Raw genomic sequence first — 17,883 nt, 5'->3', positions numbered from 1 at the left:
ACCTAATACAAGTACTAGGGATGTTGTTACTGGAAGGGTTCCTATTTATGACTTCAGTGAACTGCTGGAGTCCATAACGTCTGTGCTCTAACTTCTCTGTGTTTTTGATTATTGTGCTTAAGATTCTTGAAAGTAGAAATTTTATCCAGAGATTTTGTCTTAAAACTATAATTAGAAATATGTGCTTATATAGACTTCATAAAGGTCCAGGTAGCATACATGTGCTTTTCTTAAAATTGTTTACTGATAGTAATTCCTGCGTTTAACCCAAATAGGTCCTTGAAAGTGCATATTCTTAATTACATTTTAGTCTTACGTTGCACCTTTAAATGAATATATTTATAATTTCCTTCTTGTGCTCTCTTCTTTTTCCTTAGATAATTACACAGTTTTGTAATCTGCATGTGGCCTTTGTTTTCAATTGAATAATTTGCTCAAAACAAGATGATACTCAAATGTTGTAGCTAACATGAAAGGCTATATAATTATTAACTAATTGTCTTATAATTGTACCATTACCAATCTGTTTTGAATGCTTTTAATACAGGTGTGTTTTGAAAGTATTCCTTTAATTTGTTTCTATAGAATTGCACTAGGGGACTTCTGAAGATGTACAGAATTATTCTGCACTGTTGCTTAGCTCAGTGTGAGAACATGTTCTTCTGCTTGTGCTGCTCTGTATTTTCTGCTCCTCTTAAAAGATAGCTGACAAGAACTGTTTAAAAATAGCAGGCCAAGGGCAGGTGACAAAATGTCATACAAGCAGCACCTGGTCCAGTGACAGCCTGGAGGGAGGAAAAAACCAAACCCAGATGTCACAGATACGATTCTATTTCTGAAGCTGGTCAAACAGCAGAATTTCAGCTCCAGCAAAGGAAAAGAGAAGGGCCCATCCAAGCATTATGCATTCAAATTTTACTCTTGTTTTTTCATAGCTGTTCCCTTTTGTCTATTACAAGTATTAGTTTACAAGTATAGATTATTATATACACCTTTTCTCTTTACAAGTAATACCTGTAACCGCACACTCATTAATATGCTGTTAAAGAAAACGGAATTAATGTCAGTCTCGCAAGATTTCTGAAATATTTTAGCACAAGCTTATGCTAACAAATAATAGCAGCTTTAATGTCTCTGTAGTGCCAGATCAATATGAAAATATGTATAAGAGAATTATGACAGTAATTAATGAAGATCTCTTTAAGAAGCTTTGTGCAAGGAGTTGGAAAGTGAAAATGGAAAGTTTATTTACCTTCTTTCTGCCCTCACTTCTTTCTGGAGGTGCTGTTTGCTTCATAGTCTTATTGTGGTGGCACTTCTTTCTGAAAGAATCAGAAAATTATGATGTGAAGAAAATAAATATTTGCTTTTCTTAAACTGCTTGTGACTTCGTTTCAGAAGGGTACTGAAGGTTCATGTTGCATCTGTTCAGAAAGAATATTAATTACAGCACTGCAGTTTCTGTGACTAGAAATAGAAGGCTTTAACTTATCGCTAGGAGCTAAAAATGTTGGAAAAGATTGGCTTTAGTTCTGCTTTGTCAAAGCATAGTTGTTAAAACTTGGTTTTGCAGAAGTACAGCAACTTAATGGTTATATTGGCTCTTCAGTATAGTAAGTAGGTCTTGAGCTCCCATATTTGAGTGCCTATGTAGTGAAGAAATGTAAACTGCTTGCTTCCTTTGCTCCTGAATTTAACCACAAATCTGGAGAAACGGAGAGCATATGAAGTGGATTACAACACTTATAAGTAACTTAAGTTGTTACTTAAATTAAATAAAAGTTTTATGTGGCTATAATGATCCTTTTATATATTTTTCTAAATGAGGACTAATACCAATTACAGCTTTTAAACTGTTTCAGGGTTTTAATTAAGAAAGTCCTGTTACACAGTTTCTTCAGAGTAAGTTTTTAATACTTCAGCTTGGTTAAATACTATCTAAAACGAATCTTAACAGTAGCAGAGTTGGCTCATTTCTTGTTTGGATGGTAAAAGTGGACTGAGTCTCCTTTGAAACAAAGTAACCATCTAAATTGGCTCCCACTTCCAGTTCCTGTAGTCATCAAAGATCTTAAGCCAAGCTTTCAAGTGTTAAATCTCACCTGAGAAAACTGGTACTATTTTGTATTTCTCTAGCTTCCTGGAAACTGGCACTAGCAGAGTTCATTTGAATTTCATGGTGAACCTTCTGTATATGATGGCTCTGTATTATGGGTCAAGAATAAATATTTCCCAAAGTATATATGAAAGTACTCCATGAGAATAACTCTCCCTCCAACCTAGTGTCCTGTCTCAAGTAGTAAGCCATAGCAGGTTTTTTAGGGAAGAATACAAAACTGGGCTAAGCACTCTTCTCTCCAGCAATTAACTCGAGAGCTTCTGGTGTCACAGGTGGTATGGAAAACAGTGATTTATTTTTACCAGTTCAGTGGAGTTTTTATAATGCTGTACCTGTTACTTGAAGCTAACTATAAGTGGCATAACTGCAAGGTTGAACTTTGAGGCCTTATTTTGAAAGGGTAAACGTAATTATTTTCCTACTACGAAGGGAAGGGATGTATTCAAAGATAATTATTTAATTGTTTGGTTTGTGATTTTCAGTATTTTAAATACATAACACTGAGGTACTATGGAGTTAAATATTGTAAATATGTATTCTTGGGAAGTTGTCTTCAGTAGGTTGAAGATTTGGCTACCCTAAATGTTCATTCACTTTAGCAATTTTTCATATTAATGAATTTAATTCAGTTTTGAAATAAAAACATTGAAAATAGCTTTTATTTACATTGCAGGGCGTATGGGAATAAACTTCCATCATCCAGGAACAGACAATATTATGGCTCTTAACAGTAAGTAGTTAATATCTAGTGACTAATATTGTCATGTTATTATTTCTTACATTTGTTGTGTACATAACTGTACAGTTAGACATAAATGTGTGATAATAATAATATTTGCATAGAAGTTGTTGCACCCTCTTTTCATAAATCGTTCATCTCTAATTTTATTGGTAGAATTGGTGATTCTTTATATTAGCTTTAGAATAGCTTTGTGTGTTCCACTGAAAGCTTCATGATGCCTTGTTGTTCCCTCTTTTGTAGGTGTGTATGTGTGTTAAATCTGTAATTTCTAATATCTTTCCAGACATATTTCTTCTTGTTGGGATAAGTTGTTAGAAGTTTTGCATACAATTACATTGACTGATAGAGTTTGTTGGTTTCCCGAAAACATAACGTAGACAGGACTGGAGAGAATGTTTGGACATCTAAATAATGAAGAAAAAGTGTGGGGCTGCACTTCACTGAAAGATTATTGCTTTTGTTTGTGTTGAAAAATAAAAATTAAAAAAAGATCCAGTCATGAACATTTCTATTCAGAAAATGGATCTGGATGCTCTAGAGAGAGCCTTGTGTTGGGGGTGTGTGGTGGTGGAGAATGGGGTGTTAGGCACCACCAGAATAATGTAAAACTGAACTATGCAAATCAAAGTATAGTTTTTGTCCATCTAATCTGAAGAACTATTTTGAAATGCCTTGTTTTGCTTACAATGTATTATTAGAGGTGTTAGGATTAATTTACTGACTCCCCTCTCAAATTGTTTTGCCTTTGCACAGTTTGTTATACTGTGTGTAGTTGAAAACCGCAGGTTTTTGTGTAGTACCAAACAGAATTAAAAAATAATTTATAAATGTGAAGAACTGAAAATCTGTAAAAAGATGCAAGAGTTTGACATTTGGCTTTAAATGCCAGCTTTTGGATCTTGTAAGACTTTGCTTGCGCTCTTTTTCTAAGTTTTACACTGTTAATAATGGGGTGATATTTTGCAGAGTTTCTGTTGTCATAGTTAGCATATATACCTCATTTTCCTATGGACATGTGAAATTACAGGAAATAAAGTAATTAACTGGAAGTGCTCCATTTAATTAAAGACTTTGTTAAAAGAGGAAGCTGTTCATGTGGGTGTGCGTGTGTGTGAATAAGTTCTACACAATACAGCCTGCTGCTATTTGACATGAATTCTGATCTCAGAATGTATTTGTTGTTCTAATGTGGGCATTTCAATAAGCTGATTGTAATAGTAATATAATCATGCGGAAGGGAGATTATGGTTGAATTTGAGTTACTTTTAAAAATTGACAGTTACTATGGAATATATAGCAGTATTTCTTACAAAGTCTTACAGAGATTTTTTGAAAGACAGGAATGAAATACAAAAAACTACACTATATTCTGTACTATAGCAAATCAGGGTTGTTTCATTTTGGGACAACTCGCTTTTATCCTGTCATTGCCAGATAAACTTAAAAAAGCCCTTGCCTTTTTAATGGAAGTAATATTTCAGAAAATATTTCTTCCTAATTACTTTGCAATTTTTACAGCAGCTATTTAATCTAATTGTTTATTAAAAAAAAAAAATCCTTTGCAGCTATAGTCCTGCTGTATGGCTAAAATATTAATGTAGCTGACTGAGAGACCTAAAGAAAATATATTTATGTATTTCCAGTATTTAAAATATTATGGGTTTATTGAAGTATTAACTATTTACAGACTTGCATAAGCCTGGAATCATAAATACACAATTTATGCAAAATAGTAGTGATTGTTCTTTTGAATGGAATTCAGTGCAAATCAAAAGTCTGGGTAAGTTCCCATATATTTCCAGTCTCCTGCATCTCTTCTCTTCAAGGCCGCACCATTTTTGGCTATTACTAAGAGCCCAGAAGCTAGAATTATTGTACTGTGAAACCTGTTGGGTTTTGCTGTTAAATCTTTGAAGGATTGAGAATAAAAGCAAGTATTCAAGTACATTAAAAATTACATTCTGTGATTTAAATGCTCTTCTGTATGCAGCTAAAATTGAGAAATTTAGGACTATGTAATTCCCACGTGGTTCATTCCCCTTGTCACAGGGAAATAGACTAAGGAAAGTTAGTCCAAGAAGAAATATGCTTTCCTGTGCTGCCATAATTGTGGCTTGGGTTTAAAAAAATAAAATAAGTAAAATAAAATCAAAAATCCCCAAAGGATATTTCATCCCAGGAATTTTTTGAACTATTTGGAGAACTTAACGTAACTTTTAGAAATCATGATACTTATAATACCTATATATAATTTTTGTTAAAACCAAACACTGTCTGCTGAATCTGCAAATCCCAACATCATGTTCTATTTATACTCATTGCTACATAAGCATTTCTCTCCTTTCCTGTGAAGACACAGTAATAATCTTTAAGATTTATTACTCAAAGCTCAATTTCTTACTAGCAGTATACGCAGTCTTTTGAAGCTGGAAGACAACATAGGCTCAGGCCAACAGCAATGTAAAACTTCCCTTCTGCCTACAACATGTGAAGTAAAGTTTTCTGGAGGGTGTTTGTCTCTTTAGCTCCTTCTTATTCTTTATGGCAACACTGTCAACTGTACTTCAGCTGGTATTCTTATTTACTGATTACAGCCTTTTGAAACTAGGGGTTTTCCCAACAGTCTTCAACATTTACAGACAGTTGTTCAAGGGGATTGTTTGGTTTGAGGGAAGGTGCTACTTGCTCAGGGAAAAGTGTAAATAATCATCTCAAAGCACTGAGTTATGAAATAATAAAACTAGTGAGACAGAAGAGATTACTTTCAAAAGCATAATTATTATTAATCTCTTCTTGTTGTTAATGGTGTTATGCTTGCATATATACACAAACTGTTGCACATGTGTATAAACACTTATAGAAGCAGTTGAAGTTTTCTATCAGAATTAGGCTTCTATTGAGGAATGCAATGTTCTTATATTCGGTGAGATCTGAGCATAATCCAAAAGAGCACTTAAACAAAAGGAAAATGCAAATATTTATATCTGAAATATTGTGCAAAGGGAAAAAGTCATAGCTTTTGTCTATACTATCTATAATTGAAATTTCTCTAGTAGAAGAATTCTTACAAACTTTCATCTACAGCACCTTATTAAATTGATACTGTAATTTCTAGGGGAAATGTGGCATAAATTGAACTATTGATTTTATTTACATAAATTCATGTATGAACTTAAAGGGAAACCATCTGTTGATGATATTTTTAGTAGATGTTTGCAGTACCTATTAGAAGTTATGTTTAAGTACTAAGCAAAGTCTGAAAACAATGTGCTTTGCCAAAATTAACTGAAAGGTATCCTCCCTCCCCTTCTCATGCTAGGGATCACTCCCCTTTGCAGTCATTCATTTCTGTAGCCATTGCTTCTGTTTGGGGGGACACTGGGAGTTCCCTTGAGTTAAGTTTTCCTTTTTAATCAGCTATAGAAATAGGACTAAATGGTCAGCATGAATACAGTCACCTGTGTGCTAGGTAGTGAGCTATCTTTTATGCTGCTTGTGAACTCCAGAAAGCCAAGAACAAACTTCAGTGAGAAAGAAGTATAGCAGGTGGAGAAGGGAGATGGGGAGTAAACGAGGGTGTGTGATCTTTCTAATGAAGGACTGAACTGTATTGCTGGGATCCCAAACAAACTTACTTCAGTAAAATTAGTTTAGTCTAAAGGTAGTTAAACCAACAAATGAGAATAAACCCTTTGTGAAATACTGGAATTTTATTTTTCCTAAAGCTCCTCTGTACAGTGACTTTGCGCTGCTGTTCGGCTTCAAATGTTCCATCTGCTTCCAATGTTCATTCTTGTCGCATACAAAAATGTGTCATCTGTGAGGTCTGGTACTATTTGCTCTCCATCTGACTGTCTTTTCTTCTTTTCATTAGTGTCATTTAATTCTGTTTGTTCTGAGTAAAATAATCAGAAAAATACATTAAGACAAGAGTTCGGGGCACCTTTTTAGATGTTTGTGTAGAGCTTTTGGCTATGTTTTATTAACAGATAATAATTATGAGGGCAAGTCATCGTGCAATGACAGAAAATGTAATGGCAGGAAAACAATTTCGTTTTTTATATTCATGTTTCTATTGCTTTTCAAATTGCCTTGTCTCCTTAAAAGCCATTGTACTTGGCTCTTCCTACATTCTGATGTATTGTCTTCAAACACATACAGTGTTTCGATATATCAGAGTTGCTGAAATAGCATTTTATATTTAAATCTTTTGCCAGTGCTGTTGGTATACCTTGAAATGAACCGTTACAAATAGATTTATTGAATAATTTTTGTCTTGCAAAATCTTGTGTTGGCAGTTTAATAGCTAATAAAATCTTGGGGGGGTTAGTGATAATAGTCTGGTAAAACGTGTGGCAAAATTTCAAGGGCCATCAGTCTCTTCCAATAATAATATTATACCTGCCTATAGGAATTTGCTGAGCTCCTTAACCCAATTGCCCGGTCAGGTTCTAATGGGTTACTAGCATATTAGCATACAAAGAATAATAGAAAGGAATAAAAGACACTGAGAGAGCTAATAAGCTTTGCAAACTAAACCTAATTTGATCATGAAGAGATCCGTTTATTTAACTGGAGGGAAAAAAAGGGATCTTGTGAAGTGTGACATAGCAAAGGCAGCAGGGTTCATGAGAGTCTCAGAGTGTGCAAACTGTCACTTTACACATAACCTTGTTAAGTTTTTCAGACCCAGCTGTACAAACGGTTCGTATTGATGCTGCCTTGGGGGCTGTGAGGCAGGCTAAGCTGATACCTCAAAGTCCCTTCTATACCTGTACAATTTTTTTTTAAAAAAAAGGGGGGGGGGGGGGGGGGGAAGCAGGGGAGCAATAAAACATGCTTTTTCTTCTTTCTTCCTTTCAATTTTCTATATTAGCATCTGTTTTTTCTGAGATCTGATTTGGCTGTTACTGAAGGTAGTACCTCTTGTCAGTGGCTGCTAAAGTCTTTTTTTAGCAGAGGAAGATTTCTCTAAATCGTCTTCCTTTTAATCCAACATTATAGCTCTTTACTATCTTGTTTGGTTTTTTTTTCCTACCACTTTTCCTGCCTCATAACCTCACCAATGTGCTTTTCTTTCATCTGTGTGATCCTCTCTATTGTGGGTGAGTGCCATCTGTTTCTGCAGAATTTTAAGAACAAGGTTTGCCAGGCTGTTCCACAAGCATTATATATGATGCTAGAAGAGATAAGACAGCAATCCAGAATTAGGTTTGGTAGATTGGAAGCAATATGAAGGAAGTTCCTATCAGCCTGGCTGTTAGAAATGTGAGGTTTATTAATCTTTTTTTTAAAAAAACCCCAAACTATAAGAAAGTAAAATACATAAGCCTTCCCTCCTGCACAGATGCTTGGCTGCTCAGTATGCCTGAGGAAGGAAGATCTAAGATGTTTAAACAATAGTCTTGAATATCAAATGCAATTTGTGTGTTTGACCAAGTGTTTTGAGATCTCATATGTGGGCCTTAACTGCATACAACTTGCATGTAGATTGTATTTTCCCGATGATGGGATTCAGTTGTATGTCAGCATATGTTATCAGGGAGATTGTTGTAACACTTGCATTGCTATTATTGGAAAAAAAGTGAGCCAGAAGGGACTGTTGAGGCTAATATCACCAAATTAGTGCAGTGCCCATCTGAACATCCAGTCCATCTATCAGTGGAAATTGAGAACCACCTTTTGAAGCACTCTTAGATGAGCAATAATTTAACTCAATCCCAAAAAGCGAATTATTTGGATTATATGTTGTCTTTCGAAGACCTCTCTAAAAAGACTGTAGCTATAGGAAAAGGGGAAGAAAGAGTATTATTTTCATAAACAAGCTGTTCTGTTGCATTGCTCATCATGAAAAATTATCCCTCAAATCTCAAATGGTGAAACATGATGAAGTATAAATAATTGCAAATGCTATCCCTGAAAAAGTGGGATGAGTGTTCAGCAAATAACAGATTAATATATAGAAAGCTTTGTTTGGAAGCAAATAGATTTATGTGCATATAAAAGTCAGTATAACCATACTATGGCAAGGAACACAAAAATGATAATGATCAAGTTTAATTCTTTGTTCTCCTAAATGTAATTCTTATTTTCCCCCAAACTTTTAGGCATATGGCTTAGTGGAGTTTTATCTTGTCATCTTCATTTATCAGCTTTCTTCTTACTAGATAAAATCCAGAAATTGTTATTGAAGAAATAGTTTTTTATATGCAGTAAACTCAAGCTGGTTCAAGCACTAGCCTCATCTTTGTATGCAAACTATTCTTGTTAACCTTGACCCCTCTTTTAGTTAGTAAAATTGTTGTATTTATTGTAAACTATGTTTATGTGCATATATTTTTTACATTGATTGCTACAAATTAAGTTACTAAAACTGCTTCTGCTGTAGCTGTTTTTCATATACTTCCAACTGTATGAAAATCCACTTTTAGAATAAAATGTTCCTTACCTAGCTCTTTTTTAGTGATTATTTTTAATTTTTTTCTTCTTTTAAATCATACCCCCCCTCCATTTTGACAGTTTTTATATAACCTTGACCATTCAGACAGAGTAGCATGGACTGACAGAGTGATCAAAGACAAAACTTTTGATTTGTCTTGCCGGAATTGCAACTATGATTTTTACACGTGGGTAATTTGAGACAGGTTGGTGAATGGTAGATACTTTTAAAATCATAAAGATGTACATAAATAAAATTTATTTGTATTATAGCAAATGAGTTGGCTAAAATTAACAAAGACAAGAATGTCTCCCAAAGGCACTTACTGGAGAACTCAGTGTCTTACAGCAAGTATTGTTTTGAACTGGTGGCTGCTTCAAGATTACAGATGAGTTTTTCAAGTTAGGAATAAGATTCCTAGTACCTTTATAAATCAGGGAGGTTCCCAGTCTTGTCAAATAAATCTTCCTTTAGCCCTTCTAGCTCCAAAATTTCAGATCTGGACATGTTGACTTTTTTTTCCCTAGAGATAATGCTATTTTAAGTCAATTGAAGAAATGCATTTAAGATTACCTTGAAATATCTATCTTTGATATTGTGGACACTTTATTGCAGTAATAAGATAAGTACCAACAGTGAAGAAAGAATGTTTTTAAAAATCTCAAAATACTTCATATTAAGTCTCTATAAAATGTGATAATACAAATAAATGGTGTTATTTCTGTATTTGAAATTAACTGCTTAGATTCACTTTTAGCTATGATACGGAAAGAATGTAGATCTAGTTTGTTTGATTTAGTTTTGGATTCACAAATTTATTATTTCCTTGAAATGCTATTTGATCTGTATCCAGGATGCAGAACCAGTCCCATGTTATAATAAAGCAGTGGGGGAAAAAAATCAGAAAATAAGTTCTTTTTCATCAGTTTCATATAACTTTTTTTTGAGATGCATCTAAAATTTGAGCATTTCTGTTGAGTGTGTTTTGATTTATTGCAACAATGGGTAATCCTTAACTGCAGGCTTTTGAGAATTCCAATTGCATTAGCACTAAATTTACTTAATTTCACTGCAAGATTTAGGGTTTGGGGAGTTTGGTTTGCTTGTTTGTTAAAAGCTTGAGTTCTGTTCTTCAACGTACAGTGTAATGTTTGTAAAAGTACACTTAGCTTCTGGGATGAGGTGAGTTAATAGTTTCAGGGGAGTTATTGGGTAAAAAAGAATGTGTTGTTCCCTTGTATTTGAGTACCTGCAATCTGGGACATAGTGGTTATGTAACTTTCTACCTGTCAGTTAAAGAAAGTTGCAAAGGGGTGCAGTAACACTGACACAGTAGTGATGGATTTGGGAGTTACACAACAAATCGGTGCTTGTTTGCAACAATTTCATATTTTATATGGGAAAACACACTCATCACTTCTCAAAACAGCTAGGTTTTCATTAATACTGTCATGTTCTATGAGGTACCTAGGGTAGAATCACTTTTGTGCTGAATTTTGAAATTCAGGAGATGGTTTTCTATATGAAATGACATTCGTATTTGGCAACAAAACCAGTATATAGGAGTAGCTTCACTGATGGTGGGTACAATTTTGGGAGCTCCCAGTCTCCTTTCTTTTGTCCTCTGTTGGAATTGCCTAGGAGAGAAAGTAACTTCAGAAAAACACTGGTAACTTCATAGTTTCTAATAGCGCAATAATTTTATTGTTGGTTCCTAAATGTCTCCATTCAAGAAGAACTTCTAAATGTTTTATTTTCCAAAATACTTAAACCGGAGGTCTTACGAAATTTATGTGATGAACCATTCCTTCTAGTAATTCTGTTGTGCTCTGAACTTTGACTTATTAACAAGACGGGTATTTTTTTATTGACTTGTGTCAAATGACACATTCTTTCTGCGTAAACAACATAATAAAGTGTGTGTTGACATTCTTAAGTTGCCCTGCTGAATAATTGCCAGCTTGTTGGAAAAAGTAACATTTTAATGTAAACACTGCATAAAACAGAGTTCATTTTCAAATTCTTTGTATATATATAATATAATCAACAATGGTGAAACTTCACCTTCTTTGAGTTTTTAAATGTGATGTAAGGTTTTTAAATCAGCGAAAGCTGTCTAGACTGTCTTTCTGTTCAAGTGTATTGTACTATTTTCCCGCTAGAATTTACAGGCAGTTGTAAATATACCTTCAGTAAAACTCATTTATGGACATAAAGGCTATGTTTGTGAGGGCTTATCTAAGATAAAAGTAATATTATGCAGTGCAGTATAACATAGATGTGTTATAATACATGAATGCAATAGGTTATTCTAAAATTTACAGAAGCCTGTGGTAGATTTCTACCATCATGTACTGTTACCTTGTTCAGAGCCTAAATGTTTACCTTAAGCATATAAAGCTTTCTTTTCTTAAAAAGAAGCACAGAAGTCTTTTTCATGTCATACTGAAGTAACACTTTTTTAAATTTAATTTTTAGATTGGTAGACTTCTGTTTGAGAAACCTCTTTCAGCTAAATTACTCTCAAAACGTTGATAAGTTGGGGTTTTTTTTGGGTTTTTTTTTTGGTGTGTGGGCAGTCATCAAGACAAGGACTTGCTACATGAGGTCTGACAATGATTCTTTGCCATTATAATAAGTAATGAAGTATGGTTTTAGCAGTGACTTGAAAGGAGGATTGATTTTATTCTTGCTGCAAAGCCAGCCTCTTGTATTAACTCTCTCTATCGCACGCTGTGCAAAGAGCAGAGTCTGTTTCAGGGCTTACCAGCTACCTTACTGTAGCTTAATAGTTGTTCACACAAACAGCTTCTGTTGTCTTTATGCTAAACATAAGTTGTGAAGCAGTTCTTCATCATAGCCCTTGAAATTTTTTAATTTCCCTAATGAAGAACTCTTATAGTTGCTCTTTTGTGACCTCATTGATGGTGGGAGAAAAAAGACATAGGTGTATGGTGTCCACGACAGTGTTTCTTCAGGGCTTGAAGAAGCAGCTACTTGGGTAGAAGAGAGGTTACTAGTGCCTGTGCTGAAGGAGCTTCAGCCTTGCTCTGGTTAGTCCCTGGAGTCACTCAGAGGTGACAGCCAGGGGACCCATCAGTGGATGAGTAGTTCACAGCTAGCTGCAACTGACCTGTCCTGGAATTTCTGGCCAAAGGAAAGTAGGTAGGGAAAACTGAGGGGTATGGTGGGACACCTCGGGATGTGCGTTTGAAGATGGAAATAGAAAAATGGGAAGAATGGAAGGTTTTATGGTAGAGGACACTGGGGATATAGGAGAAGGGAGTGGAAACTAGATTAAGTGGGCTAAAGGGGATTGTAGGGAGAGCTGAAGGAATCATGCCTAAAACCTGGCTGTGTGGGGCAGGGCTGGAAGGCATTGTGTTTTGGAAGTAAGAGATGGGTTTGGGAAGGAGGAGGAACATAAACAGTATTGCAGTGAAGAGAGAAAGGAACAAAACAAGGCTCTATTACCTATTGCCTAAGCTCACTTTCTGTTGAAAAACAACCTGACCCCTAGCCTTCCACATTTGATTACCTTGGAAGACCGCAGATACCTTTTGTGACAGATTGAAGTCTTTGTGCAGCAGACACTGTTTTCCAGATTGTTTTCTGGTATTCTAAAATTTCAGATCAAAAAATGCTGCTTTTTGCATTTCCCATTATATGAAGAAATATGCTTCTGCACTTGTGCATTGTGGATTTTGCCATAGATGTATGTCTCATTGAAATGCTGTATAAATTTTGGTAGTTATAAATACGTTTTGTCAATCTGTTTTTATTTGTCTGAACATACTGGCTATTGAGTTTATACTGTTTTGGTAGGATGTTAGTATTTACAAATGGTTAATTATTTAAATTGAAACATAACTGGAAAATATGTTCACAACTAAATAAAATGCAAAATGAATTATTTTAATTAGGATTACTGTTGATTGTTTATTGCCTCTTAAAACCATAATCCTAAATTATTATTTTATAGTACTGTAATTCTGATGTGCCTGATTTTTTTTTTTAATACCTTTGCTATGTAGAAAACTTGCACAGCAGGTATGTTCCTTTTTTTTTTTTTTTTTTTCTTCTTCTTTTTCCCCTCCCTCCCCAGTTGTGTCGTCTTCAAACTTTTTCTCTTGTCTTGGGTTTTCTGAATTTCATCTTGCACTTTTGTAATGTCTTTTCCTTCTTTATGGGGGGAGGGGAAAAAGAGAAGAGGTGGAAGCTACATTTTCTTTTGCTTTTGGAGCTAAATCTAATGACAGCTATACCGACAATTTTCTTCTGTGTTTACATGCAGCCAGGAGCTATGGGCGGAGAAGAGGTAAAAGTATTTACTAAATGTTTTGTTTGCTGAATAGTGGGAGAAATAAATATTTAGTTTTCTTATGATAAGATGATGTTACCAATTTTAACATTATTTGGTTGATCAATTGCTTCATATAAATCAGTCATCTTCATTTGCAGAACAACGCTTTCTTAATAGCAGCTTAAAGCAATGATGATCTTGAGATGGTAACTTCAAATGTGTTGCTATTACTAGTGAACTGGAGGATGACTAAATGTAAAGACTTTCATGACGCATATTTATGACTTTAAATGCACAGTGTTAAAAAAAATGATTTTCAGGTTTGGAGGGGTTTGATAAAAGTGCAGTGTATAACTAGTGCATTGAACGTTTCAAAAATAGTTTTTGCTTAGTTGAAACACCTTTCATTGAATATTACACTTGAGTATTACATTGGATTGCCTTAGGTAGAACGTTGTGAATACCAATACTAATAACTGCCCTCAACAGTGAATATTGATAATAAAAAAAGAAACCACATTTGAGCACATTTTAACTTTATTTAACCATAGGCAACCGTTAAAAAATAAAAGCAGACTGAAAACATTTTACAAATGTACAGTGCTGCATATAAGTTTATTCTGAGAGATTAATGGATAATAGCAAGCTTGCTGACAATCAAGAAAGCTACTAATGTAGCTTAGGTTTATGTGCTGTAGCTTACACAGACTTTTTTTATTGAGAAAATAACAGTGAAGATTGCAGCTGTTAAAAGTTGGGTAGTGCCATCTGCTTGGTGTACTCCAGCATTAAACTTCATTCTATCTTCTTTTTCATCTATTGTGTGACAGTTGTGCATGTGACATCACTTTACAAAATGTAGAATTTCATCATGTTTGTGAAGAAACTTGGAAACAAATCTAGCCATATAAGCAAACCGACAAATATATAAGTAACTTGTAGTTTGTACATATGTATGGATTGAGGTAATAGGCTGTACAAGCTGTACTAAGTTTATAATGTAGAATTTCAGCTGATTTTGTTCAAAGCTGACTGGTTTTAGTGTTTGTCATAGCTAAAACAAAAAGAAAGATTTAAATATTCCCCGTGAACTTACCTTCCTATTCTTCCCTGCGACCAGAGAACAGGCTATTGTTAACAGATGTTGAAAGCATCCTAATACTTACACTTTTTCAGTGCTGTCATGGTACTGAAATGAATTGGAAAGTGTGCAGAGTATAGAATATTGTATACTCTCTTTGCATGTGAAAACTGTTTGTTGTGGCAAGTGTTTCCAGGTTGATCAAATGGCACCAAAACAGGGAAGGTGGTGGGATTCGGTTGGACACTATTAATTTTGTGCAACTCATGTTTACTTGTGGAAGCAAAATATAGTAATGTGGCAGTAATTGTGATGGATACAGTGTAGGCTGTTTTATACAAATGCAGTGGTGACAAAACAGGGCAAATCCGAATGTGCTGGACCTTCAGGTGCTTTTTTTACTCTAGCAAAAAGCATGTTTCACTCCATAATAACTGTTTCCTATGTGAATTTCAGGCTTTTCCATAGTTACAAGTAGATTTGTGTGTGTGTGTGTGTGATCATTGTTAGGGATTTTGTAACTTGTCTTATTTATACAATATTAAAGTCTGTGATAATCATGCTTTTTGTTATCTTGAATTTTATAATGGTGTTTTGAGCTTTCTTAATCTTAAGAAACATGACATTCTACAATAGCCTGTTTAAAAGTGGTGTGGTGTTTATCAAATGTTCTCATATATCCCCCTCATTATTTTTACCATTTGCATTGTGGTAATATGCAGAGCACTCAGAGGTGAATCTGTGGAAGGACTCGTTTGATGTTTGTTAAACTGAAGTAGTTTAATTAGTGTTTGATTCTGTCACTGTGACTAAGCATCTTCAGTGAGAAGAGATTTTGTCAGAAAGTTCTTGGGGCTTACCATAACCTATCAGTTCTCTACTTGATCCTCTGTTTTCTGTGAGTAAAGAAGCAAGCGTTTCTTTGTAGGTTATCGTGCTTAGATCTGCTGAGTCATGTTCTTTCTAGGTACCTTGTTTTTAACTTTTACAACCAGTTTTTCAGGTACAGATGTAAGCATAGCTATGGGAAATCAGCCTAAAATCTATTCTGCTACACTGAGAACTCAGAGATGCCAGGGGAGGGGCGCAGGTGTATAAAAATAGGATTTCCCTCTGGGAGTCTCTTTAGGTGATGTCTCAATATTTATTGCTTCAGAATGGTTTTTTCTCCTCTTCTTGCTTATTCTCTTTTCTGAACCTACCTAAACTTGTCAGCATTCTGAAAAGCCTGTGGCAAGGGGTTCCACAGTTTTGACTTGCTTTCAGCCTCACTGTGTACTGATTGTGTTCAATGCAAATTAGTTTCCCCATTATTGGAAGAGAATGTGAACAAACATTCCCTATTCCCTTGTCTGTATGCTTTGCATTATTTTAAATGTATAGTTCATACATTTAACTCCATATTTGACTTAACTATAAGTTTTAGATCGTCTTTTCATTTACTTTAGATGAGTAGAATGCTTGCAGACTGTCAAGAGGTGATACCTTGCTTTTTAAGCTGCTGTGCATTTTTATTTCCTTCAGAATTCAGCACTTATTCAGCCTCCTCTGTAGATCTGTATTTCAGTTGGATACCTTGTTGTAGTGTCTATTAATTTGATATGTCAACTTCCACTAATGGCTCATGTCTGCTTGTTTTATTTTTTACAAGAAGGTAGGTTGGAGGTGGGGGAATTAAAAGATTATTGAGCTTCTTAGTAATGTCAATCTCTTATGGATATTTTCAAATGTCCTACTGTTCAAGGAGTTTTCTGATTTGATATTTTTACACAAATTTAGCCTTCCTAGTTATGATTTCTCTCATGCATGTGTTCTCTTTTTTACTGAAATGCATATGTTTATATATGTGCATGACCTATTTGTCCATTAACAAAATATTCATCAATAGTCTTTCCTGTTTTATGCTCTAAAACAGCGGTCCTCAAACTATGGCCCCCCAGGGTCCCCCAGGGTCCTCAATCCGTCCCCCCGTATTTACAGAACCCCCCTGCCCGGGGTTGGGGGGGAAACCAAGCAGCTGCAGATGACAGCCTGCCACTTCATCCGCGCGCCGGCCCCCTGGTTAAAAAGTTTGAGGACCCCTGCTCTAAACCCACCATTTCTGACAACCAGTTATACTAGACTTTGAGGACTAGCATCTCTAAATCCTTCTCTGATTGTGGCGTTTAACCTGTTTCTTATGTTGGTACTTAAAAGCACAGTGGGATTTTTGCTTCAGTGGATTTTTGTATCTGTGATCTCTGTCAATGTTGTGCAATCAATATATTCTTTCTAATCAAGATGTTTCTAGTGCCTGGTGTTCAGTAAAAAAATCAGGCTGGTGTTCTGTGTCAGTCAGAACATCTTTCCTGGTTTTTGTGTGTTAGCTTGTTTTCCATAAATAGGATTGTTGCTTCTTTTTTTGTAATCTGTCCTTTATTACTGGAGACTCTATTAGTGATGTTTTAATTTTATACATTTTTCTGACTAGTGTCCCTTTGCATGTCTTTGATTTTTCTCTTTCTCCATGTTTTTATTTCCTGTACTTCCCTGTGCAGTTTAATACTAGTATGGTATTAATTCTTCCTTAGTTAGTTTCATGTGATGCATTACTTTTGAATTTAATTGTGCCCTGCTATTTATATTTGTAATTAACCCCCTATCAATTGTTTGTATCAATCAATTATAATTCTATCCCTGGGAGCAATCCTCCATGGTATGAGGGGATAGTTAGTCTCTTCAGAGTTAAGACAGGGTTCTCATTTATACATCTCTCGACATCGCAGGATTTATTTTTCAACTCGGGTGTAGGGAATTATTAAATTCTAAAGTTGTGTTCTACAGTGTTACTTACATACAGACTTTGAATATTTTTTTACTTTATGGGTTAATAAATCTATTCTTAAGATAATGTGTGTGTACTTTGGTAGTAATAGCATCAGGTGATCACAGATAAGTTCCTTACTTTTCATTAACAAACTGAGTAGCAGCCATTTGTACTGCTTTTTGCTAATTTGTTACTGAAAGGGTGTTTTAACACTGAGCTTGACAGGCTGTCCTAGCTACCAACTTTTTTCTTCAAGTGGAGGTTTTTTGTGTTTATTTAGTAAGATTTTAAAGAATTTTTTTTCTTGTTAGCTAAGCTTCTTGCTTCACCTGCGTGTTTAATATCTACAATACAAAGCTTTTCTATGTTTAATTTGCTGTTTGCCCCCCTACT

General features: G+C 34.9%; 1 protein-coding gene across 5 annotated transcripts in view; it reads left to right on the top strand.

The window, feature by feature from the left end:
- CPEB3 (cytoplasmic polyadenylation element binding protein 3) overlaps positions 1–17,883 on the top strand; it is a 92,350-nt gene that overhangs the window by 42,047 nt on the left and 32,420 nt on the right. For 3 of the 5 annotated variants that reach the window (XM_056351178.1, XM_056351180.1, XM_056351177.1), the window contains exons 4-5: positions 2,793–2,849; positions 13,595–13,618. In XM_056351178.1, coding sequence (XP_056207153.1) covers positions 2,793–2,849; positions 13,595–13,618 — 81 coding nt within the window. The remainder of the gene's footprint in view (positions 1–2,792; positions 2,850–13,594; positions 13,619–17,883) is intronic. The other 2 variants (XM_056351181.1, XM_056351179.1) reach the window with 1 other exon arrangement.

This window comes from Falco biarmicus, chromosome 9, assembly GCF_023638135.1.
Source record: "Falco biarmicus isolate bFalBia1 chromosome 9, bFalBia1.pri, whole genome shotgun sequence".
Lineage (NCBI taxonomy): Eukaryota > Metazoa > Chordata > Aves > Falconiformes > Falconidae > Falco > Falco biarmicus.
This window is presented reverse-complemented; position numbering and strand designations above follow the sequence as displayed.